We start from the raw sequence: 19,108 nt of genomic DNA, 5'->3' as shown, positions 1-19,108 counted from the left end.
ATTCACAGGGTGTCTGGCGTGCTTCGACTCCAACCTGCACTCCGAAACAATTATAAGGACACAGTGTGCTCCTGTGAAGTTTGAAGTGTGTTTTGGGTACACAATGTGAAGCACCAATGGCTTTGCCTGCAGGCAGGGGAAATGATCACCTGCTGACACATATGGTTAATGTAAAATCAACAGGACGCCATACCATGCTCAACCAACAAATTTTCTTTATTTTATTTGGTAAAACATGACAAATGCAAGTCAGATACACATTACCAGCAAAAAAGAAATATTTCATAGATGCATATAATCATCACTGGTGTATTGACACTGAAAATAAAGGACCCGAACCAGAGCCTTGTGGCATCCCCAACATATAGGCAAGCACATAAAACGTTTTCAATGCCCAATAACATGTTGTAAGATTCATGTCCGGTGAGGCACAGTCAGATTTTACAAATAAATGAACCTATAGCTTATTCACCATTTTATTGGCAGAGCAAGAAAGCAAAAAATAAACTGTTGCATATTTAAAAAAACGTTTTAGTGTCTTACTTAAACTTAAGTGAATTCTATGCACTGCTCTTTTGAACAAAAGCAATAGTGGATAAGTAAACCACCTTTGTGGAAAAAAAAACCATGCAATGAGAAAAAAAATGTACTGAATGGCTTGACCTGATTCTATTGTTTGGGGCTAAGGTGTGCGCCAAATCAGAATCCTTGTTCTCGCTATCGCCCTCTGCCATGAGGCAAGAGAATTACACCATTCACTCTACATCTGCAGACACTCAGCACAGTAATATGTTTCATACTAATTGCATAACAATATCCAAAAATACTTAAAATGACCAAAACCTTCTACTTGATAACACTTTGTCTTAAAAAGCTAAATTGTATGTATTTTCTCCTTTTCCAAGAAAAAAAAAACAATAAAACATTGTTCAATTACACTTAAGCATTCTTTTCAGGCCGATTGGGGTAAGTATAAAAAAGTATATATATAGTTAAATAGTGAATTACAACAGAATTTATTTTACTAAAATCATTTTTCTGACTGGTTTGTAGCATACTCACAAACACTACCATTTTAATGTGTTGGACAACTGCTTTTCTCTCCTTTAATTGTCAACTAACCTAAAAAAAAACGTATTTTCAAATATAACAACCCAAAAAATCTTGACTCAAGACAAATATTTTAGTTGCATCTAAAGGCCTTTAACAACCGTACAATCCTTTTGAAATGTTTGACAAGTGAGCCGCATATCAGACGTGTAATAACATTTTAATTCTGCTAATGTGCAGTTGAAAAACATATTGACCAAATTGACCATTGTCTAGAGCCACACACACACACACACACACACACACACACACACACACACACACACACACACACACACACACACACACACACACACACACACACACACACACACACACACACACACACACTAGCCAATTGGCTTGAACAGATAACGTCGCTAATAGTATTTTACGACTGCATGCACAATACAGTTACATCATCTTTGGAATCTCTCAGCTGAAGCATCCAATGGCAAATCGGCATGCTCACAGCGTGATAAATTGAATGTTAGAATGTATTATTTTCTATTTATGAAGTTACATGTCTGAGAATGGATGTTTTCTAAGTCCCTACTGCTCCTTTTGAAATTCTTGACCTAAATAACTGAAGTTTTGGGAAGCTGGACTGGGTTTGTTCATGATTGATATGAATTTGAATATTTTTTGCATATACAATGTTTGATGGATCGGTAGCATTAATGTGACGTGTAGTGGTTTGTATTCATACATAAATTAACCTACATCTTATTCATTATTTGATTGGCCGAGCTAGAAAGCAATATATAGACTGTAGCATAGATTTTTTTTTTTATTACGGTCTTTTCCAATTTATAAATGAGGTCTATGCACTGCTAATTTTGAATAAAAGCATCTGTAGATAGGTAATCCACCATTACGAAAAAACATTCATGTAACAAAAAAAAGTACTGGATGGCTCGACTTACTGTTAGCTTGGTAATAATATCACTAATTCTATTGTTTGGGGCTGAGGTGTGCGCCAAATCAGACTCCTTGGGCTCAAATAGTGACGTCCGCCATGAGGCAAGATAATTGCTTGCCTCACTCTCCATCTCCAAACACTCATGACGTTTCATACTAATTGTATAATGCTTTCTATAGAGAATACTTAAAACGACCAAAACCTGTATCGATAATATTCATGATATAATTGTAAAAAATCAGCGATTCTAATGAAGAATATTTAAAAATTGTCAAGTTGACTGAAATAGTTTTATTTTTATATTTCACTAGTTCAGCATCATCTTGAATCAAAAGCAGAACAACGATAACTATTTCACCTGAAAAATGACCTGATGACCATTTTCTGTGACTGGACAAGAAAGTGGCTTCAAATGACAATTTTCTAGGATGCATGATAATTATCAATTTTAAAGTGCATTTGGGAAATCCTTGCAACCTTGTTCTTTACTCGCAAGGCCAGAATATTTTATTTATTTTATTGTAATACTAAATTCTAACTGCTCACTCCAGTGCTTGTTTTTGTCTTGCAACCCAGATGTTGATTAAAACACACGGAGGAAGATAAAGTCTGTTGTCCTGAAGTTTTTAGAATTTTTGTTTTTTTGTATTCTCCTTCATGTTTGTGCATGAACGCCGATTCAATTAAGTTTACAGCTTGGTGAGCCTAATTGACAGCTGCACGACTAAGTCCGCAAACAAAGGTCTTAACCACGATACAATGTGTTACTTTTCTGTACTTGACATACTGGACACTAACTGTCCTGAATATATTTAGATGTTTCGCGCTCCTTTAGCAACTGCCATAAATTTTCCTTGTGTGTGTCGCTAAGAGACACAACTACAGCTGGAATTGGCCAAACATTACATTTGCCTGATGTAGCTTTCCATTTCATTCATCAGCATTTGTACATTTAATCTCATTTATTATAGCTACTATTGTATGTACCAAAAATAATGCCACTTGATAAGAACTAGTGATATATTTATTTTTTACCTAAGGCCCGTAAGACATTATATATTGGAGCACTTCATTTATAACGAAAGTCTAACCATGTGTACTTTTGCAACATCTGTATGTCAGTTTTTCAGTGCTCATAGCAATCTTTCGTAATTAGAGTTGTCACTGACAAAGTAAGTATTGATTGATTAACTCTAGAAAACCATCCATCCTTCCATCCGTTATCTGCACCGCTTATTCTCAGTAGGATCGCGAGGGTGCTGGGGCCCATCCCAGCTGTCTTCAGGCAGTGGGCAGGGGACATCCTAAACTGGTTGCCAGCCAGTCGCAGGGCACACAGTGACAGACAACTCACTCACTCATTCACACAGGGACAATTTGGGACCACCAATTAACCTAACATGCATGTTTTTGGAATGTGGGAGGAAACCGGAGTGCCTGGAGGAAAACCACACAAGCACAGGGAGAACATGCAAACTCCACACAGGAAGGTTCAATCTCATGACCTCAAAACTGTGCCGCACACGCGCCAAACACTGCGCTGCCGTACTGCCCTCTCGAAAACCATCGGGCCATAATTTTCCAAAGGAGAAAAAGTGTTCTCCAGGGTCAAGTCAAGCTCTAGGATCTCCAGCACTACTTTTAGGAGACATGTTTACCAAAGCTTTGTAGTGTTATTTTAATTGTATACAAAAATCAAGGTGCACATAAAAACATTTGGATGACAATTTTAATGTGTGTTTGATCATATTTTCCCATTTATGTCATGCAGTTAAAAAAGTTATTGGGTAATGGTATCGGTCTCCAGAAAAAGGATTTTATCAGTTATAAACAGAGGTGGGTAGAGTAGCCAAAAACTTTAGTCATGTACAAGTACTGTTACTTTAGAATAATGTATTACTCAAGTAGAAGTAAAAGTTGTCATCCAAATACTTACTTGAATAAAAGTAAAAAAAGTACTTGGTGAAAAAATTATCCAAGTACTGAGTAACTGTTTTTTTAAACAACCAATCAGATCATTCAAGTCCATCCAATAAAACAAAAAAATAGTAGATTAAAATAATCAACTAAATTCAAGTGCTTTAATAAACAATAAAAGTGTTACAAATCAAATAAAATTTGTACATGTAGCACCAAGTAGCACATTTAAAGCCCCAAAACTTAACAGGTTCTGCAAGCAGAACAACAAGCTAGCCCATGAACCCGAACAAAGGAGATATTGCATATTGTAGCTGGTGTTTCGTTTTAAGGCTTTTGACGTGAGGCCAGGGGTGCTCCTTCGCTTCTGTGTTCCATAATCTGTATTGCTAAGCGACATTTTCGATCTGTTTCACCCGTAAACAACTCCCCCCGCTAAAGTTGAATATGGTCACGTGAAGAGGCTACATTTTATTTGTTAAACATGGTAGAGCCTGGCGAAGATCTGTGTCAAAATAAAAGCGCCTTAGCGGAGACAGACCGATGCGTAGTTACATGGAGGGCATTTATTAAGCAACAATGCAACGACTTCAATGTTGCCTAATGCAGCGGAGTAAAAGTACTGTTTTTTTCTTCACAAATGTACTCAAGGTAAAAATATAGGGACTTCAAAATACTCCCAGAATTACAAAAATTCCCAAAACTTACTTGAGTACATGTACTCCGTTACTACCCACCTCTGGTTATCAGTTTCAGTTCTGACTAAGATTGTCAAATAACTAATCATTTTAGTGTGTTTATTTCTGAAGAAGTGAATTACAATGCATCACGTCTTCAGAACTTTCGATACAGGATTGGTGAACTGTGGACTTATGTTGATATTGGGGTTAAAAAAAAAAGGCTGCTTTTATTTGGTAAGGAATTTGCCCAATGCACATGAAACTGAAATCGTACTGTACAATAAAATACCTCTATAATAATCCATCATTTTTAAAAGGTATTGGATGAAGCATGTTTTGAAATTAAAAAAAAAAATGAAAGTTGTCAGACATGAAAAATAAATCTGAGATTCAGACAAATCCAATGTGGGGTATCCTTTACCATAAAGTGCAGGCAGGAGTCTGGAGAGGCTGAAGCCAGAAGGGCATTAGTACCTGTATCCGGATTTTTTACTTGAAGATTTACAATGACGGCTATTCATGGCTGTCCCAGACTGTCTCAGTTTAGTTCAATTTTATTACTCTATTTCACTGCCTGTTGCCAGAATCTGAAAATTCCTGTGAATGCGATGTAAGAAAGGAATGTTGACAAGCAATGCACACTCAGAACAAAGACGAAACGTTTATCTGGCTAATAAAAGTAACTCCGGTTTGATTACCAGTTAGTTTTGATTCATTACTATTCATTGCTGCTACACACATTTATGTCAAATACCTTATGATGATTAAATAAATTAAGTTCTCTAAGGAATAGCCTAACTTACTAAAGATGTGCAGATAGATAGATAGATAGATAGATACTTTGTTCATCCCTGAAGGGAAATTCACATTTCCAGCAGCATCCCTGAGCTGAGAACAATCGAGAACAATCGAAAATAACACGGGAGCTGCTGGAGTGGCTGCCATTCGTGACGGCGCCGGAAGAAAAGATTCAATTTGAATCATGTACAAACAGCATTCTTATTTCATGTAAGCATAGTTTGCATTGCTTGAAAGCATGTACAGTAAAAGTTATTCTTAGGAAATGACGGGCTTGTGACCCAATGACCCTTTCGGGCAAGATCTGATGAGCAATCCATCTCAGTTAAAATAACTGCACTGACCGAATGCATTAGAAAATGGATCAAGGGCTGCTCATTTGGCTTACACGTCATAATAATAAAGCTGTAAATAAACTAACTTTGGAACAAGAATTGTGTATCAGTTCAACTATGCATGCTATGCTATTCAGCAAAAAAAAAAAAAAAACAATAATTGGAGATTTAGAAGATGAGGGCCATAATAGTACAAAATCCCCAAAGACAGTAGTACACAATACAACATTTTTCTTTTTGTCAACTGGATTACTGTACTCAACAAGATTGGAAGGTTTGAGACAGACCTCAAGTGTGCATGTCAAGATGTTAAACTCTATGGAGGACTGATCCTGCTGTATGTAGAAATAAGTGTAAATAAATAGTGTCTGAAACTCGTGACAAAAAGTTACCGGACACCAAGGGACAACTCTGAAAAGTTGCCTGCCCAGCCATAAAATTGCCTGCCCCATTTACATAACATGAAACACAATAAGAGGACTAATCAAAAAAAAATGTTGTAAAGTATTAAGGATGGATAATCAGAATATATAACAGAACAACACTTTAAAATTAACATTATCATAAATCTACTTATAACATTCATTGCGTGGATATGACATCGCTGTTTTCCATCTGCCATCGGTATGAACCTGTATTAACTCATCTTCATTCATGCAATGTTTGCGTTGCGTCATTTGATACAAGCCACGTGAACCTCTTTCCACAATGCTTTTAATGTACGTTTACGTTTTGTAGTGTCATGAATTTTGTTAGCTTCTTTCGAATCTTTCTTCTGGGGCTGAGGTTTTGGCTTGATTCCTGACCACTTCGATTTTTCTTGTGTTCTCTGTCAGTCTACTTTGGAAAATTATTGGCAAACTTGCGACCTTATATCGCTCGGGAAAGTCCGGAAGCACAACGTTATTCGATGCCGTTATTCGATGCAGGCTTCTGATCTGCTGCAGAGTATGAAAATTGCCAAACGAACCAAAATTCTGAAATCTCCAAACCGAACAAAGATTTCGAAATCAGAATAAAGCAAATGTTTGATTTGAGAATAATAATAATAATAAATAAAAAAAGGTTTTTTTTTTCTAGAAAAAGTTGTCGACGACCCGGGCAGAGACGTTGTGTAAGTTGTACGCTCGACGTGAAAGATGCACACCCCGGGCGTCCGGGCAGACGTTATTTCAGACACTTATAAATACCTGCATATATATTTCACATACATGAATGAACACGTAAATAAATCATGTAATACCTAAATATATGACATAAATTCCATTAATCAATTCATCAATGCTTTTTGTCATTTATTTTGTGGTGTATTCTGTCATAACAAAATGTTATTCAAATGAGGAAGCGTCTCAGTTGGCTATTGGTTGATCATTGATGAACGAATCTACTACGGGTGACAAGCTCAGTAAATTTGAAACACCCACTTTTTTAAATAACACTCTATTGTGACAATGCAGACTACACCACAAAATAAATGACAAAATAAATACCACAATAAATAAAAGACAAAAGACAAAATGCATAAATATATTATGAATACATTGCATTTATGCCATATAATTAGGTATTATATCATGTTTTATGTGATTATTTGTTTATATGGCATACATTTGAAGGAATGTATTTATTTATACATGTATTTCTACATATGGCAGGATGGGTCCTGCATAAAACTCAAACAGTTTTGCCTTGGGGGTCAATCTAAAACATTCATTGATCTTTTTGCTGGGTTGAGTATTATTCTTATTTTTTAACTATAATAGCAATCTTAGAATCTACTAAAATAGTGGAAGGTAAAGATACATAGCACTGAAAATAATCAATTTTCTTCAAATAGGCCAACACAGATTGCTTGTGCAATATCAGTTCAAATTTGTGAAGAGGTGAAGCTCGGATCACATTTGATTGATATCAGGAAACGGAATTGGCAAAAATTCCAGGAGTTTCCTAAATTGGTCTAGCACATGTAAATATGAAACACAAAAAAATGGTCAATGTATTAAAGCAAGCACATATTTATTAATATTAATTTATTCAAAAAAATTTACGCACGTTCAGAAGCAAAAATTGCAGCTTTGCACCCCAGCTGGATGACATTTTTAAGTATCCAGTATCCAGGCACCTAAAAAAAAGCAAATAATGAATTGGGAAAAATTGCACTAAAGTCCTGTACCCAAAACTGAATATACACTAACATTTACCCCGCTAATACGTCCCCACAAATTGCATGGGTTGAAGAGTTAACTGAGTAAATATGACAAGTTGACAATTACAACATAAAAATTGGGCTGAGGAATACAGCCCAACTATAAAATATCAATAGTATCATCAAGTCTGGATTTTAAACAATGCACACCACAGGATAGACATTAATTTAAAAAAAAACAAAAAAAACAAAAAACATTTATCCTTTAAAACAAATATATTTTGCCATTCCTTTTCTGCACCACTTATCCTCACTAGGGTCGAGGGGCAGTGGGCAGGGGACACCCTGAACTGGTTGTAACAAAAATAAATTTTGTGCAAACTGTTCAGGCAAGAATAACTGATTTAAAATCAGTTTTAACATGCAGCTAACAGTCGTAGCTCATGAAAATAAAGACCTACTCATTGTTTAATACCACAAATAACTATACTATCAACTATTATTGGAAAAGTAGCAATCGTTCTGAATACAGTGGGAACTCGCTACTTCGCGGTTCAACGTTTGCGGGTCTAAAAAATAATCATAATAAAATCAAATTTTATATATATAATTTTTTTTTTTTTTTTTTAAAGCATTTTCGAAGGGGTGACGCTACTTCGCAGATTTTCATTTTTCGCGGGTGGATTTGGTCCCCATTTACCGGGTCTAAAAAATATTAATAATAATAAAATAATTGATATAAATATTTTTTTTTAAGCATTTTTGAAGGGGCGTCGCTACTTTGCAGATTTTCACTTTTCGCGGGTGGTTTTGGTCCCCATTAACCGCGATAACCGAGGGATTACAGTAATTAAAATCAAACCACCAAATTCCTAACCACCATTTCACAATTTAGCACATTTTGAAGTTTGATTTTTAAAAATGATCAATCACATAATCCGATTGGTTGCCTAGCCCTTGTAAAATTTAACAAACTCAAGATACACAGTATATACACACCCACCCCTCCCCAACCTTTAAGAAAAGGCATCCCCATTTTTCAATCCAACACAGTTGCCAATATATACAAGATATAAAGTACTAAAACATACCCCTCGTAATGTTGCCTTTGGCCTAATGGTAGCCTCTTTATTTTCTTTTTATTGTGCCGGATCGCGTTACAAGTGAATGTGCACACTGTAGCGACTACATAAACTCAGTTAACTATTTTCACTTTCTCTTGGGTGTTGTATAAATGGAGGTCTATGATTATCTGGGTCTCATTATCTTTATTTTTAAAATATGAAAGGATGTGAAGATTTTTAACATCATTTGTAGAATATACACACTACATTACAGATTCCATGTTTCCCCACTTACTTTTTCAGCATCATGTTCCAATCCAATATCGTGATGTTCCATTTCATCATCTCTAAAGTCTTTTATAACCTAAATAGACACAACATGTGGGACACACACAAAAAAGACAAAATGTGTTTAGCATTTTCAAGTTGAATGTCTGGCAGAGCACAACTTTAGTAAATTGCTGCTACCTGCTGTTCGAATTGGCTAAACACGAACTTGACTGGAGCAGATGTGTTCAATCTAAAATATGAATAACTATCTATTTACCGAAGCCATATCCCCTCTAGTGGGATGCAGCTGGAGTCAAGAACACACTCACATTCACCAAAGATTTATTCCCCTTCGCTTTTCCCAACCTAAAATCAAACATTAAGCACACAGCACAACAAGGGGTGAATTGCTGTGCCATGCAACCCTTTATCAGCAGAGAGGCTCAACAACATACACTGGTTTGCCCTCTCTGCATTAGATGCGCCAATATCATTAATTCTTAACTATAATTCGCCATTTTCATCTACACAATCTAGCATCCATTAAATTTACCAACCTCACATCCAGGGCACGTTTCACCCCATCCATTCAACCATATTTGAGGCTCTTTTTGTCAAACGGCCTTCATCCATTTGTCCAAACCATCTCAGAACGTTTTCATAAACCCTGAGTAAGCTTTCTCACCACACCAGTTCTTTTCCTTACTTCCTCATTCCTTAAACTATCCAGTCGTGTCACTCGACATATACTACGCAAACATCTCACTTTGAAGACATTTAACTTATTACACGCATTGACTCTAAAACCCCAAATCTCTGAGCCATACATCACTGCTGGTACGACCACACCTACATAAAATCCTCGCTTTGCATCATTCACAGATCTCTATATTAGAACAATCCGTTCAGCACACCCATTACCTTGCACCCTTCAACCACACTCCTTTGCACAATCTCCTCACTCAGCACTCAGTCCAACTGCATTGTCATCTGCAAACAACAACTGACTTACATGCAACCCACTCTAAAACACTATACCTGCTCTCCAAGCTCTTACAGGCACCTCAAGCACCACTACATCCATATACAAATTGAACAGCCAATGTTACATGATACACCATTGCCTGAAACCTACTCTTATTATAAAATACTTGCCACAATACCTCCTGATTCATCCTGTCATATGAATTGTCTAAATTCTATGTACCCAGTACACCTCTCTTACTTTTGCTATAAACCTTTCACACAACTGCCTCAGTGCATTAATCTGATCTGTCGATCCCCTTACTCTTTTGAATCCACACTGTTCCTCTCCAAGTACTCTTTCTGTCTCATTCCTTATTCTTCCATTCATAAAGATTTCCCACAACACTCAACAGACTTACTGGACTGTCTCAGAAAATTAGAATATTATGATAAAGTTCTTTATTTTCTGTAATGCAATTAAAAAAACAAAAATGTCATACATTCTGGATTCATTACACATCAACTGAACTATTTCAAGCCTTTTATTATTTGAATATTGCTGAATTTGGCTTACAGCTTAAGAAAACTCAAAAATCCTATCTCAAAATATTAGAATATCATGAAAAAGTATACAAGTAGGCTATTCAACTAATCACCTGAATCATCTAATTAACTCGAAACACCTTGCGAGGGTTTCCTGAGCCTTAAAAACACTCAGCTTGGTTCAGTAAACTAAATCACAAGTATGGTGAAGACTGCTGATCTGACTGCTGTCCAGAGGACCATCATTGATACCCTCCTGATGGAGGGTAAGACACAAAAAGAAATTTCTCAAAGAGCAGGCTGTTCACAGAGTGCAGTTTCAAAGCATATCCACAAAAAGTCTGTTGGAAGGGAAAAATGTGGCCGGAAACGCTGCACAACCAAGAGAGATGACCGCAGCCTTAACAAAATTGTGAAGAAGAGCCGCTTCCAGAATTTGAGGGAGCTTCAAAGACAGTGGGCTGAAGCTGGAGTCCAGGTATCAAAAGCCACAGTTCACAGACGTGTCCGGGAAATGGGCTACAATAGCCGTATTCCCATGGTCAAGCCACTTCTGAACCCAAGACAACGGAAGAAGCGTCTGACTTGGGCTATGGAGAAGAAGCACTGGACAGTTGCAGAGTGGTCCAAAGTCCTCTTTTCAGACGAAAGCAAGTTTTGCATTTCATTTGGAAGTCAAGGCGCCAGAGTCTGGAGAAAGGCTGGAGAAGAGCAAAATCCAAGTTGCTTGAAATCCAGTGTGAAGTTCCCACAGTCAGCAATGGTTTGGGGAGCCATGTCAGCTGCTGGTGTTGGTCCACTGTGTTTCATCAAGTCCAGAGTAAATGCAACTGTGTACCAAGAGATTTTAGAGCACTACATGCTTCCATCTGCTGAAAAGCTCTATGGAGATGAGTATTTCATTTTCCAGCATGATCTGGCACCTGCCCACAGTGCCAAAACCACCAGTATCTGGTGCACTGACCATGGCATCACTGTCCTTGATTGGCCTGCTAATTCCCCTGACCTGAACCCCATCGAGAATTTGTGGGGTATAGTTAAGAAGAAGATGAAAGACACCAGACCTACAAATGCAAATGAGCTGAAGGCCGCTATCGAAGCATCCTGGGCATCAATAACACCTCAGCAATGCCACAGGCTGATTGCCTCCATGCCACGCCGGATTGATGCAGTAATCCGTGCAAAAGGATTCCCAACCAAGTACTGAGTGCATCAATGGACATTTTCAAATGTTTGATTTAGTTTTGCTGTTATAAAATTATTTTTTTTACTTGGTCTGAGGAAGTATTCTAATATTTTGAGATAGGATTTTTGAGTTTTTTTCAGCTGTAAGCCAAAATCAGCAATATTCAAATAATAAAAGGTTTGAAATAGTTCAGTTGATGTGTAATGAATCCAGAATGTATGACATTTTTGTTTTTTTTAATTGCATTACAGAAAATAAAGAACTTTATCACAATATTCTAATTTTCTGAGACAGTCCATTATACCTCTAGATTTACTACAAACCAGCCTGTCACCTTTCCCTTTTTACAAGGGAACCGCACATGCACAAAACACATATTCAACAACCTTACAAGCCACACTATGACATATTCACCACCTCTCCTGGTATACTCAACCATGAATCCATTCTATCCAGGAAATTTTACCGATCCAACTGCTGCTTCCACCTACTCCCTCACAATCTTCCCATCATTTATTTCACCAAACAAAGGCATCTGTCCATCCACAGGCAAAATACATGCCTCCCTCTCATCAGTCACATTCACCAGCTCAGTAAAATACTCGGCCTATCTTTTACGTACCTCTTGACCTTCTACCAACAGCCTGCCATTCTGATCTTTCACTCTTCTCCTGACCTGTCTCCAACTTCCTTCCAAAACATCCCTTTATTCTCCACAAAACTTTCAATCAACTTCCTCCCTTCTGTATCATTCGGTGCCCTTTTTCGCATCTCTTACCACTCGCTTTACACAATTTATTTTCCGTCTATTTATCTCATTTACTTCCTGATCATCACTCTGTGAACATTCCTCAAATGCCTTTCTTTTCCCCCACAACTGCTGCTCTCACATTCTCATTCGACCACTCGATATCCTCTCTTGCACCTCCACCAACCTTGTTCATTCCACATATTTCAGTGTCTTCAGACATTGCAACTCTTCCTCCACTCCCTTAACAGATCTCTCCCACACCATTTCAAAACACTCCCTCACTATTCCCTTATACTCATTCTGCTTCGCTCACTTCTTCAACCCACTGATCTTCACTTCATCTCTGGCATGCAATTTATTTCCATAACCCTGCCACTTACCAAACAATCTCAATTTTTCCTCCAGTCGATAGTGGTCAGACATTCCACCAGCTTCACTTCTCAGTACATTCACATCCAACAATCTCCCACACATCTTCCTACAGATCAACACGTATTACATTTATGCTGTCTTAAACATTCGTCCATCTGCTACTCTAATCCATCTGTACTTATTGAAATTCTTCAACAAGTATACAATACTGCATATATATATATATATATATATATATATATATATATATATACCAATTATGGAGCAAATGTTAGTTGTGAGCTCATTTTGTTTTTTTCCCCATGAGTATGTTTGAACCGGAAAAATATATGACAAAAAAACTCTAAAGGCCCATCCTTTTCACCGGATCCAGTATGGCTCTAGAATGGCTCTGTTAGTAAGAAGTCCCAGTACAAAAACTGTCAATAAAGAGAGCGGGTAGTGTCTTATTCAAAATTTAAATTTTCTGCTCCAGAGAATATTCAATCTGTATCCATTACTTACTATTAAGACTAGCAAAGGATATTACTTGCTTTTAAAAGTTCGGTGTATCGGTCAGGATCTTTCTCCATCAAAGTTCTTATTTGGCTGTTGTAGTGCTCAGAGATGCTCTCCTCCACTGCCACAGTGCAGGCCATTGCCACCTCCTTGCCCAACATTGCAGTAGATGCCCCTGTAGAAGAGTTCTCTTTTAAGAGGACTAAAAGCATCATCATCATCTTGAAGATGAGTCTGATAAGACATAATGCATCCTTTTACTTGTATGTGTTGTACCAACCTAATAAAAAGCCAGCGACGTTCCAAAGGGGCAGCAGCACAGTAGGCCGGACTCGACTCTCAGCGAGTATTTCATTAAATTTCTCAAGGTGTTTTTTTTCTTGATCCCACATTTCCTGTGAGAAAAAAACAGCACTTTAAAAATCTGATCATCAGCTTTTCAGTGTTGAAATTAACATACAGCATTGTGCTTCCTCTTAAAAGCTTTATTATTGCCAACTTCAAATCAAAAGTAATTTGAGACTATATTTCAGTCACAATCTGTTTGCATTGTATGACTTGAAAATGCTAGACTTTGTGTTCTACAGATTTCGATTTAAGTCTAACAATCCAAAGAAATGCAGCTGAATTGTCAAACTTTGTTGATTGTGTCAAATACTTTTATTGACTAAATCGGAATATTTTAAAAAGGCTATAATGCCAAAACCAAATAGACGGAGTGCCAAATAAAAAAAAAATAGGTACCAGCTGAGGGCCAGACTGATTGAATGTTCAAAGTTTAGTGAGCCTAATTGAACCAACTGAAAACCAAACAAATATATTCCAATATGAGCTGATAAATGAAAGCAACATTTTTACGCCTCTGTCAGTAATAGTGAATTTTATACAGACACAAACATCCTTGATATAAAAATCTTCAAAACGGACCATCAGTAGCCTTTCCAGATCCTTTCTATTTTGGTAAAAATGGGCAAAATTGGCTTAGAAGAAACAATTATAGCATTTTTCTTTCATTCACTTAATTGAGATTTTTTTTTAATTGAATTGGATTAAAATACAAGAAAAAAAGAGCAAACACCAAACAACCAACATCATTTTCTTCAAAGAGAAATAATGCACAGCATAAAAAATATACAGTTTCTAGTGTTTCCTCTGAAAACCTGAAATTAACCTGCGTGGCCATAAATACACATCAAACAAGAAGCTCAGGCCATAGGACATTATGACACAATAATGAATCAAGACCATTTAAGGTGCTGTAAATAAAAACCTGCTCGGAGGCCAGCTGTGGCCTGCGGGCCTTGACTTTGACATTTGTGCTATTACGATCCAAACAGTTCAAATGCAGTCGAACTATTCCCAAATGGATGCCTGTCATGTTTAAATCTAGTACATATTTCTAAGCATGTGTGAAAATCTACTGGGTTTACTTTTTAAGTAACTGGTCAGTTTAGTTGATTACAGTAATCCCTCGCTATAACGAAGTTTACTTTTCACGGTTTCACTACTTCACGGATTCGTGTATTGTATTCTACATTCTGATTGTCTAAGTAGTAGTGCTTATTATTATTCGAAGGTACGATAGCCATTTTCTAAAAATATAAATTAAAAAAAAACATTTATACAATAAAAACATTTATTATATACCGCTCAGCAGGAAAGCCCTGACCTCCATGTCCCCAGCCAATTCATAAATCCGACAGAGTGCGCCAAGTCACGCTCGCTATAGCTACAGTATCCATGTATTACAAACGAAGCAAATACAGCGGCCAAAACAACAACAGCCAGTGGCTCTTTAATCGATATTCCTGATAGCATAGTCGTATAATTTCTTGAGGATTATGCAAACTTATCGCAAAAGACAGTAGAAAAGGCTTATACTATGCAGAGTTTTATCTAAAAGGAAGTCAGAAGCCCCGTACCAACTACACATAAAAATAGATTCAGATTTGTGAGAGATAATGGTGTCTAGAGGATATACAATAAGTGAGCCAGTGTATCAAATTTATGAAACGAGTGGTGTAATTTCTATTTATTAAGAGTTCCGGCGAGGAACATATGGAAATTACATCACAAGTTTCATATATTTAATATACAAGATCAGGAATTGCATATCCTATTCAAAACATAATTTAGAAGTTTTACTTTAATTATAAAATGCCACATTCGCTTGAATTTGTTTTACTCATAGGCTTACGAGGGTGCAGTGATATACTCAAGAGAAAGTGCAAGTAAAGCCTTTGAAGTAACTTAAAACTTCTCTCACCAACATATAACGGACCAGACCTCACGTTGTGATTGGCTGAAAACGAGGGCTGTCGGATCTATGAATAAGTCCAATGTCTGACGGGATCCCGAGGCATACCTGGAACACCTTCTGAGGGAAGCGTCCAAGGAGGCTTCCATAAAAGATGCCCAAGCCACCCAAGCTGGATCCTTTCAATGTGGAGAAACAGCAGCTCTACACCAAGTTTCTCAGATTACCAAACTTTTCACTCCATTTCTAAGGCAAAGCCCAGGCACCCTGCGGAGGAAACTCATTCCAGCCATTTGTATCCGGGATCTTGTTCTTCAGTCACAACCCACAATTTGTGACCATAGGTGAGAGTAGGAACGTAGACCGATTGGTAAATCGAGAACTTTGCCTATCGGCTCAGCTTGTTCTTCACTATGATGGACCAGTTAAGGGTCCACATGACTGCATACGCTGCACTTATCAGTCTGTCGATCTCACGTTCCATCATACCCAAGGTCGTGAACAAGACACCGAGATACTTGAACTCCCCCATTTGAGGCAGGATCTCATGCACGACATGTAAAGGGCATGCAACCCTTTTCCAGCTGAGAACCATGGTTTCGGGACTTGAAGGTGGTGATCTTCATCCGACCCACTTAACAAGTGCAATTCTTTTATTTGTTTAACGAATATTTGAGCCAGAAAATGGATTTTGTCATTTTGGTTTTGATATATAAGAGTACTTAATGCTGTAATAGTTGTAGAAAAAAATGTCAACTTCAATGATTTTACCTATCATGGGTTATTTTGCAAATAAAAAAACGAGGGATTACTGCACTTTGTACATATATACCTATAAATACATACACACACATACATTAAATTATAAATCAGTATATACAATAGGTGAATTTGTGTATTTTCATTTAGCATTAAGGCATAGAAATTTTACATTGTTTAAGCTCAGGGGAGATTCTTCTCTTACCTGGATAAGAGCCCCTGTGCTAGACCTTCCCAAGACTGCCATCTGTCCAGCGTAGATACGATTGGCACCATATTCCCCAGCGTGGTCCACTCGGAGGATGCTGTCGAGCAGCTCCTTCTCCTCCCTGTCACGCGCGGGCGGAATCACGCTGTAATGACGTGAGCCCCACTGGGATGCTGCAATCACAGTTATGAAAGCACGTTGGATCAGGTAAAGATGAGAACAAAAGCCCAAGGTAAACATCACAACCCAAGGTCTACTATTCTGTTTTGGTTGTAGACACATTTAGATTACGTTGACCTCAAATAAAACAATCCTTATATGCTTTACGTGGGACATTTTTTCACTTTGCACCAATGCCAAATGTAACACTACTAAACAGAAAACCAGGCTTCCGTAATGTTTGGTTTTAGCCCGTTATCGTAGCACTCATTGGACATGCTTACCTTTGTTTATTGAGCTTTGCCTTGTAACTAATGGCACGACCCTGCTTGTCAAGCCATCTAACACAGCGTACACGCTTCTTTGCATCGTCCCACCATCCGAGTTATGAATGGAAGCAAAGAGAAAAACAGCAAACTGTCATTGAAATGTCAGCGGGCTCGTTTTGTCGCGGACTGATGACGTCTATGTGTTTGCGCAATACTCGTTGCAAAATCGAACATTGCTTTATCGCCACCTAACGATCATCATTTTATACTGTACTGTAGTATTTAACAGGCTTTCGTTTAAGTCTTTTGCATTGCAGTTTACCCACGGGACGAGGCAAAAAATAAGATTAAAAAAAATAATAATAAACCCAGAGAACAGTGACGTGCGGTGGTTCGTGTCTGATGATGTACAGTCAGAAATACTATTCGTTCTGGTTTCCTGTCAGTGTATTTCCCCCTCCGTTTTTTGTCTGTTTTTACGTCACAGATAAAGTTGTTTATTTTGACATGTTGTAAATGTGTTTTTATGAACAGAAGAAAAAAAAACACTTCAATCAATCAATCAACAAAAATCTGTATCGTCTGCCATTGGCCATCAAGTCAACAATAACAACTCATGTTCTTCATTAAAAGTAACCAATTTTTAGTCCTAAGAATAGTTCGAAACAACCAGAAGAGTCATTCCCAAAATTCTACACATTTACGAGAACATGCACAATACAGACAAGGAGACAGCCCTCAAAAGTATTTAGATTCGAAAGGACCCCTGCGACCCTACTCAGGATAAGTGGTGCAGATAATGAATGAATGAATAATAGTCTGTAGTCTGTACAGCCCGTTGAAACCTCCTATAATTAAGGGCTAAACACGAATTGACATCGTTTTCATCAATTAAGTGGTGGATCAATAAAGTAATGGGGTATATAAACTGTAGCACAGGGATCTCAAACTCCTTTTAGCTCCGGGCCAGTTCCAAATTTTATGTTCTGAGGCAGGACAGAGCTGTGAAAGAAAGCAACTTCTGATTTTTATCTTTGTTTTTCAGTATTAGAAAACTATCGTACATGTAATAATCACTGAGGAAAAGAGAACATTTTTAAACACAACACATTTATTCACAAACAATGGCCATAAGTTCGCATTGAATGTGTTAACTGGTTTATTTTAACAGTTTAGTGAATGCAGTTTTACACCTGAACCAACTCACTACGCTATAGAATCTCAACAATGTCCTCCAGCGACTGGAGACGGAATTTGGTTTGTATTTATCAAAAAAAAAAAAACCTTTTGAAAGAAATAACCTAGAAATTCACTTCTTTTTTTGACATACTCAGATGGCAAGATGGCGAACTGGCGGAACGTTAAAGGGTTAAATCATACAACGGGCAGGATACAGCCCGCAGGCCATATGTATGACATGGCTGCTGTCGCATACAGAAAAAAAAGTTTTATTGTCTTATCTCAACTTATAAATGGAGTCTATGCACTGCTACTTTTGAATATTAGCATCAATAGAGAGATATCCTCCATTATGAAGAATATTCCATGCAATGACAAAAAAGAAATACTGGAAAAAAAAAACACTATCATAAATTATATTTTCTGGGGATGCCCCAAACACAATCTTTGGTCTCTCTATCTCCCTCTGCTATGAAGCAAGAGAATTGTGTGCCTCTTTCTGCAACTAAAGACGCTTAGCACAAACATGTGTTACATACTGCTCCTTTTGAATAAAAGCATCAATAGCTAGTAATCTTTCATTATGAAAAAAGTCCATGCAATAAGAAAAAAAGACTACTGGATGGCTTGAGCTGTTAGCTTGCTAATACTATAACTACAGGTAATTCTATTGCATGGGGCTGAGGTGTGTTCCGATTTAAAATTCATGTTTTCACTATTGCACTTTGCAATGAGGCAAG

The 19,108-nt window shown here is 37.4% G+C and overlaps 1 protein-coding gene across 2 annotated transcripts; it reads right to left on the bottom strand.

Annotated features, from left to right (window-relative positions):
* Positions 1–7,740: 7,740 nt before the first annotated feature.
* On the bottom strand, positions 7,741–17,500 carry coq7 (coenzyme Q7 homolog, ubiquinone (yeast)). Of its 2 annotated transcripts, none has more exons than XR_015851218.1 (6): positions 17,205–17,482; positions 16,759–16,934; positions 13,818–13,932; positions 13,569–13,712; positions 9,247–9,315; positions 7,741–7,863 (listed from the first exon to the last, which is right to left on the bottom strand). XR_015851218.1 is itself a non-coding variant. In XM_088343164.1 (6 exons), the coding sequence occupies exons 1-6, from the start codon at positions 17,287–17,289 to the stop codon at positions 7,786–7,788; spliced, it is 663 nt and encodes a 220-aa protein (XP_088199290.1). In that variant the 5' UTR covers positions 17,290–17,500; the 3' UTR covers positions 7,741–7,785. The 2 variants fall into 2 exon arrangements, 1 of the variants encoding a protein (XP_088199290.1); XM_088343164.1 differs by having other exon boundaries at positions 13,573–13,712; positions 17,205–17,500.
* Between the last annotated feature and the right edge of the window lie 1,608 nt (positions 17,501–19,108).

This window comes from Urocampus carinirostris, chromosome 8, assembly GCF_059441175.1.
Source record: "Urocampus carinirostris isolate Australia breed hairy pipefish chromosome 8, RoL_Ucar_1.0, whole genome shotgun sequence".
Classification (NCBI taxonomy): domain Eukaryota; kingdom Metazoa; phylum Chordata; class Actinopteri; order Syngnathiformes; family Syngnathidae; genus Urocampus; species Urocampus carinirostris.
This window is presented reverse-complemented; position numbering and strand designations above follow the sequence as displayed.

Bases quoted from the DNA above. Each gene is read 5' to 3' on its own strand.
- coq7 (XM_088343164.1), bottom strand. From the start codon at position 17,289: ATGCAAAGAAGCGTGTACGCTGTGTTAGATGGCTTGACAAGCAGGGTC. The intron at 13,933-16,758 runs GTAAGAGAAGAA...TTTTTCTCACAG, and splicing joins GCACAGGGGCTCTTATCCAG to GAAATGTGGGATCAAGAAAA. The intron at 7,864-9,246 runs GTAAGTGGGGAA...GCTTTTTTTTAG, and splicing joins TGGAACATGATGCTGAAAAA to GTGCCTGGATACTGGATACT.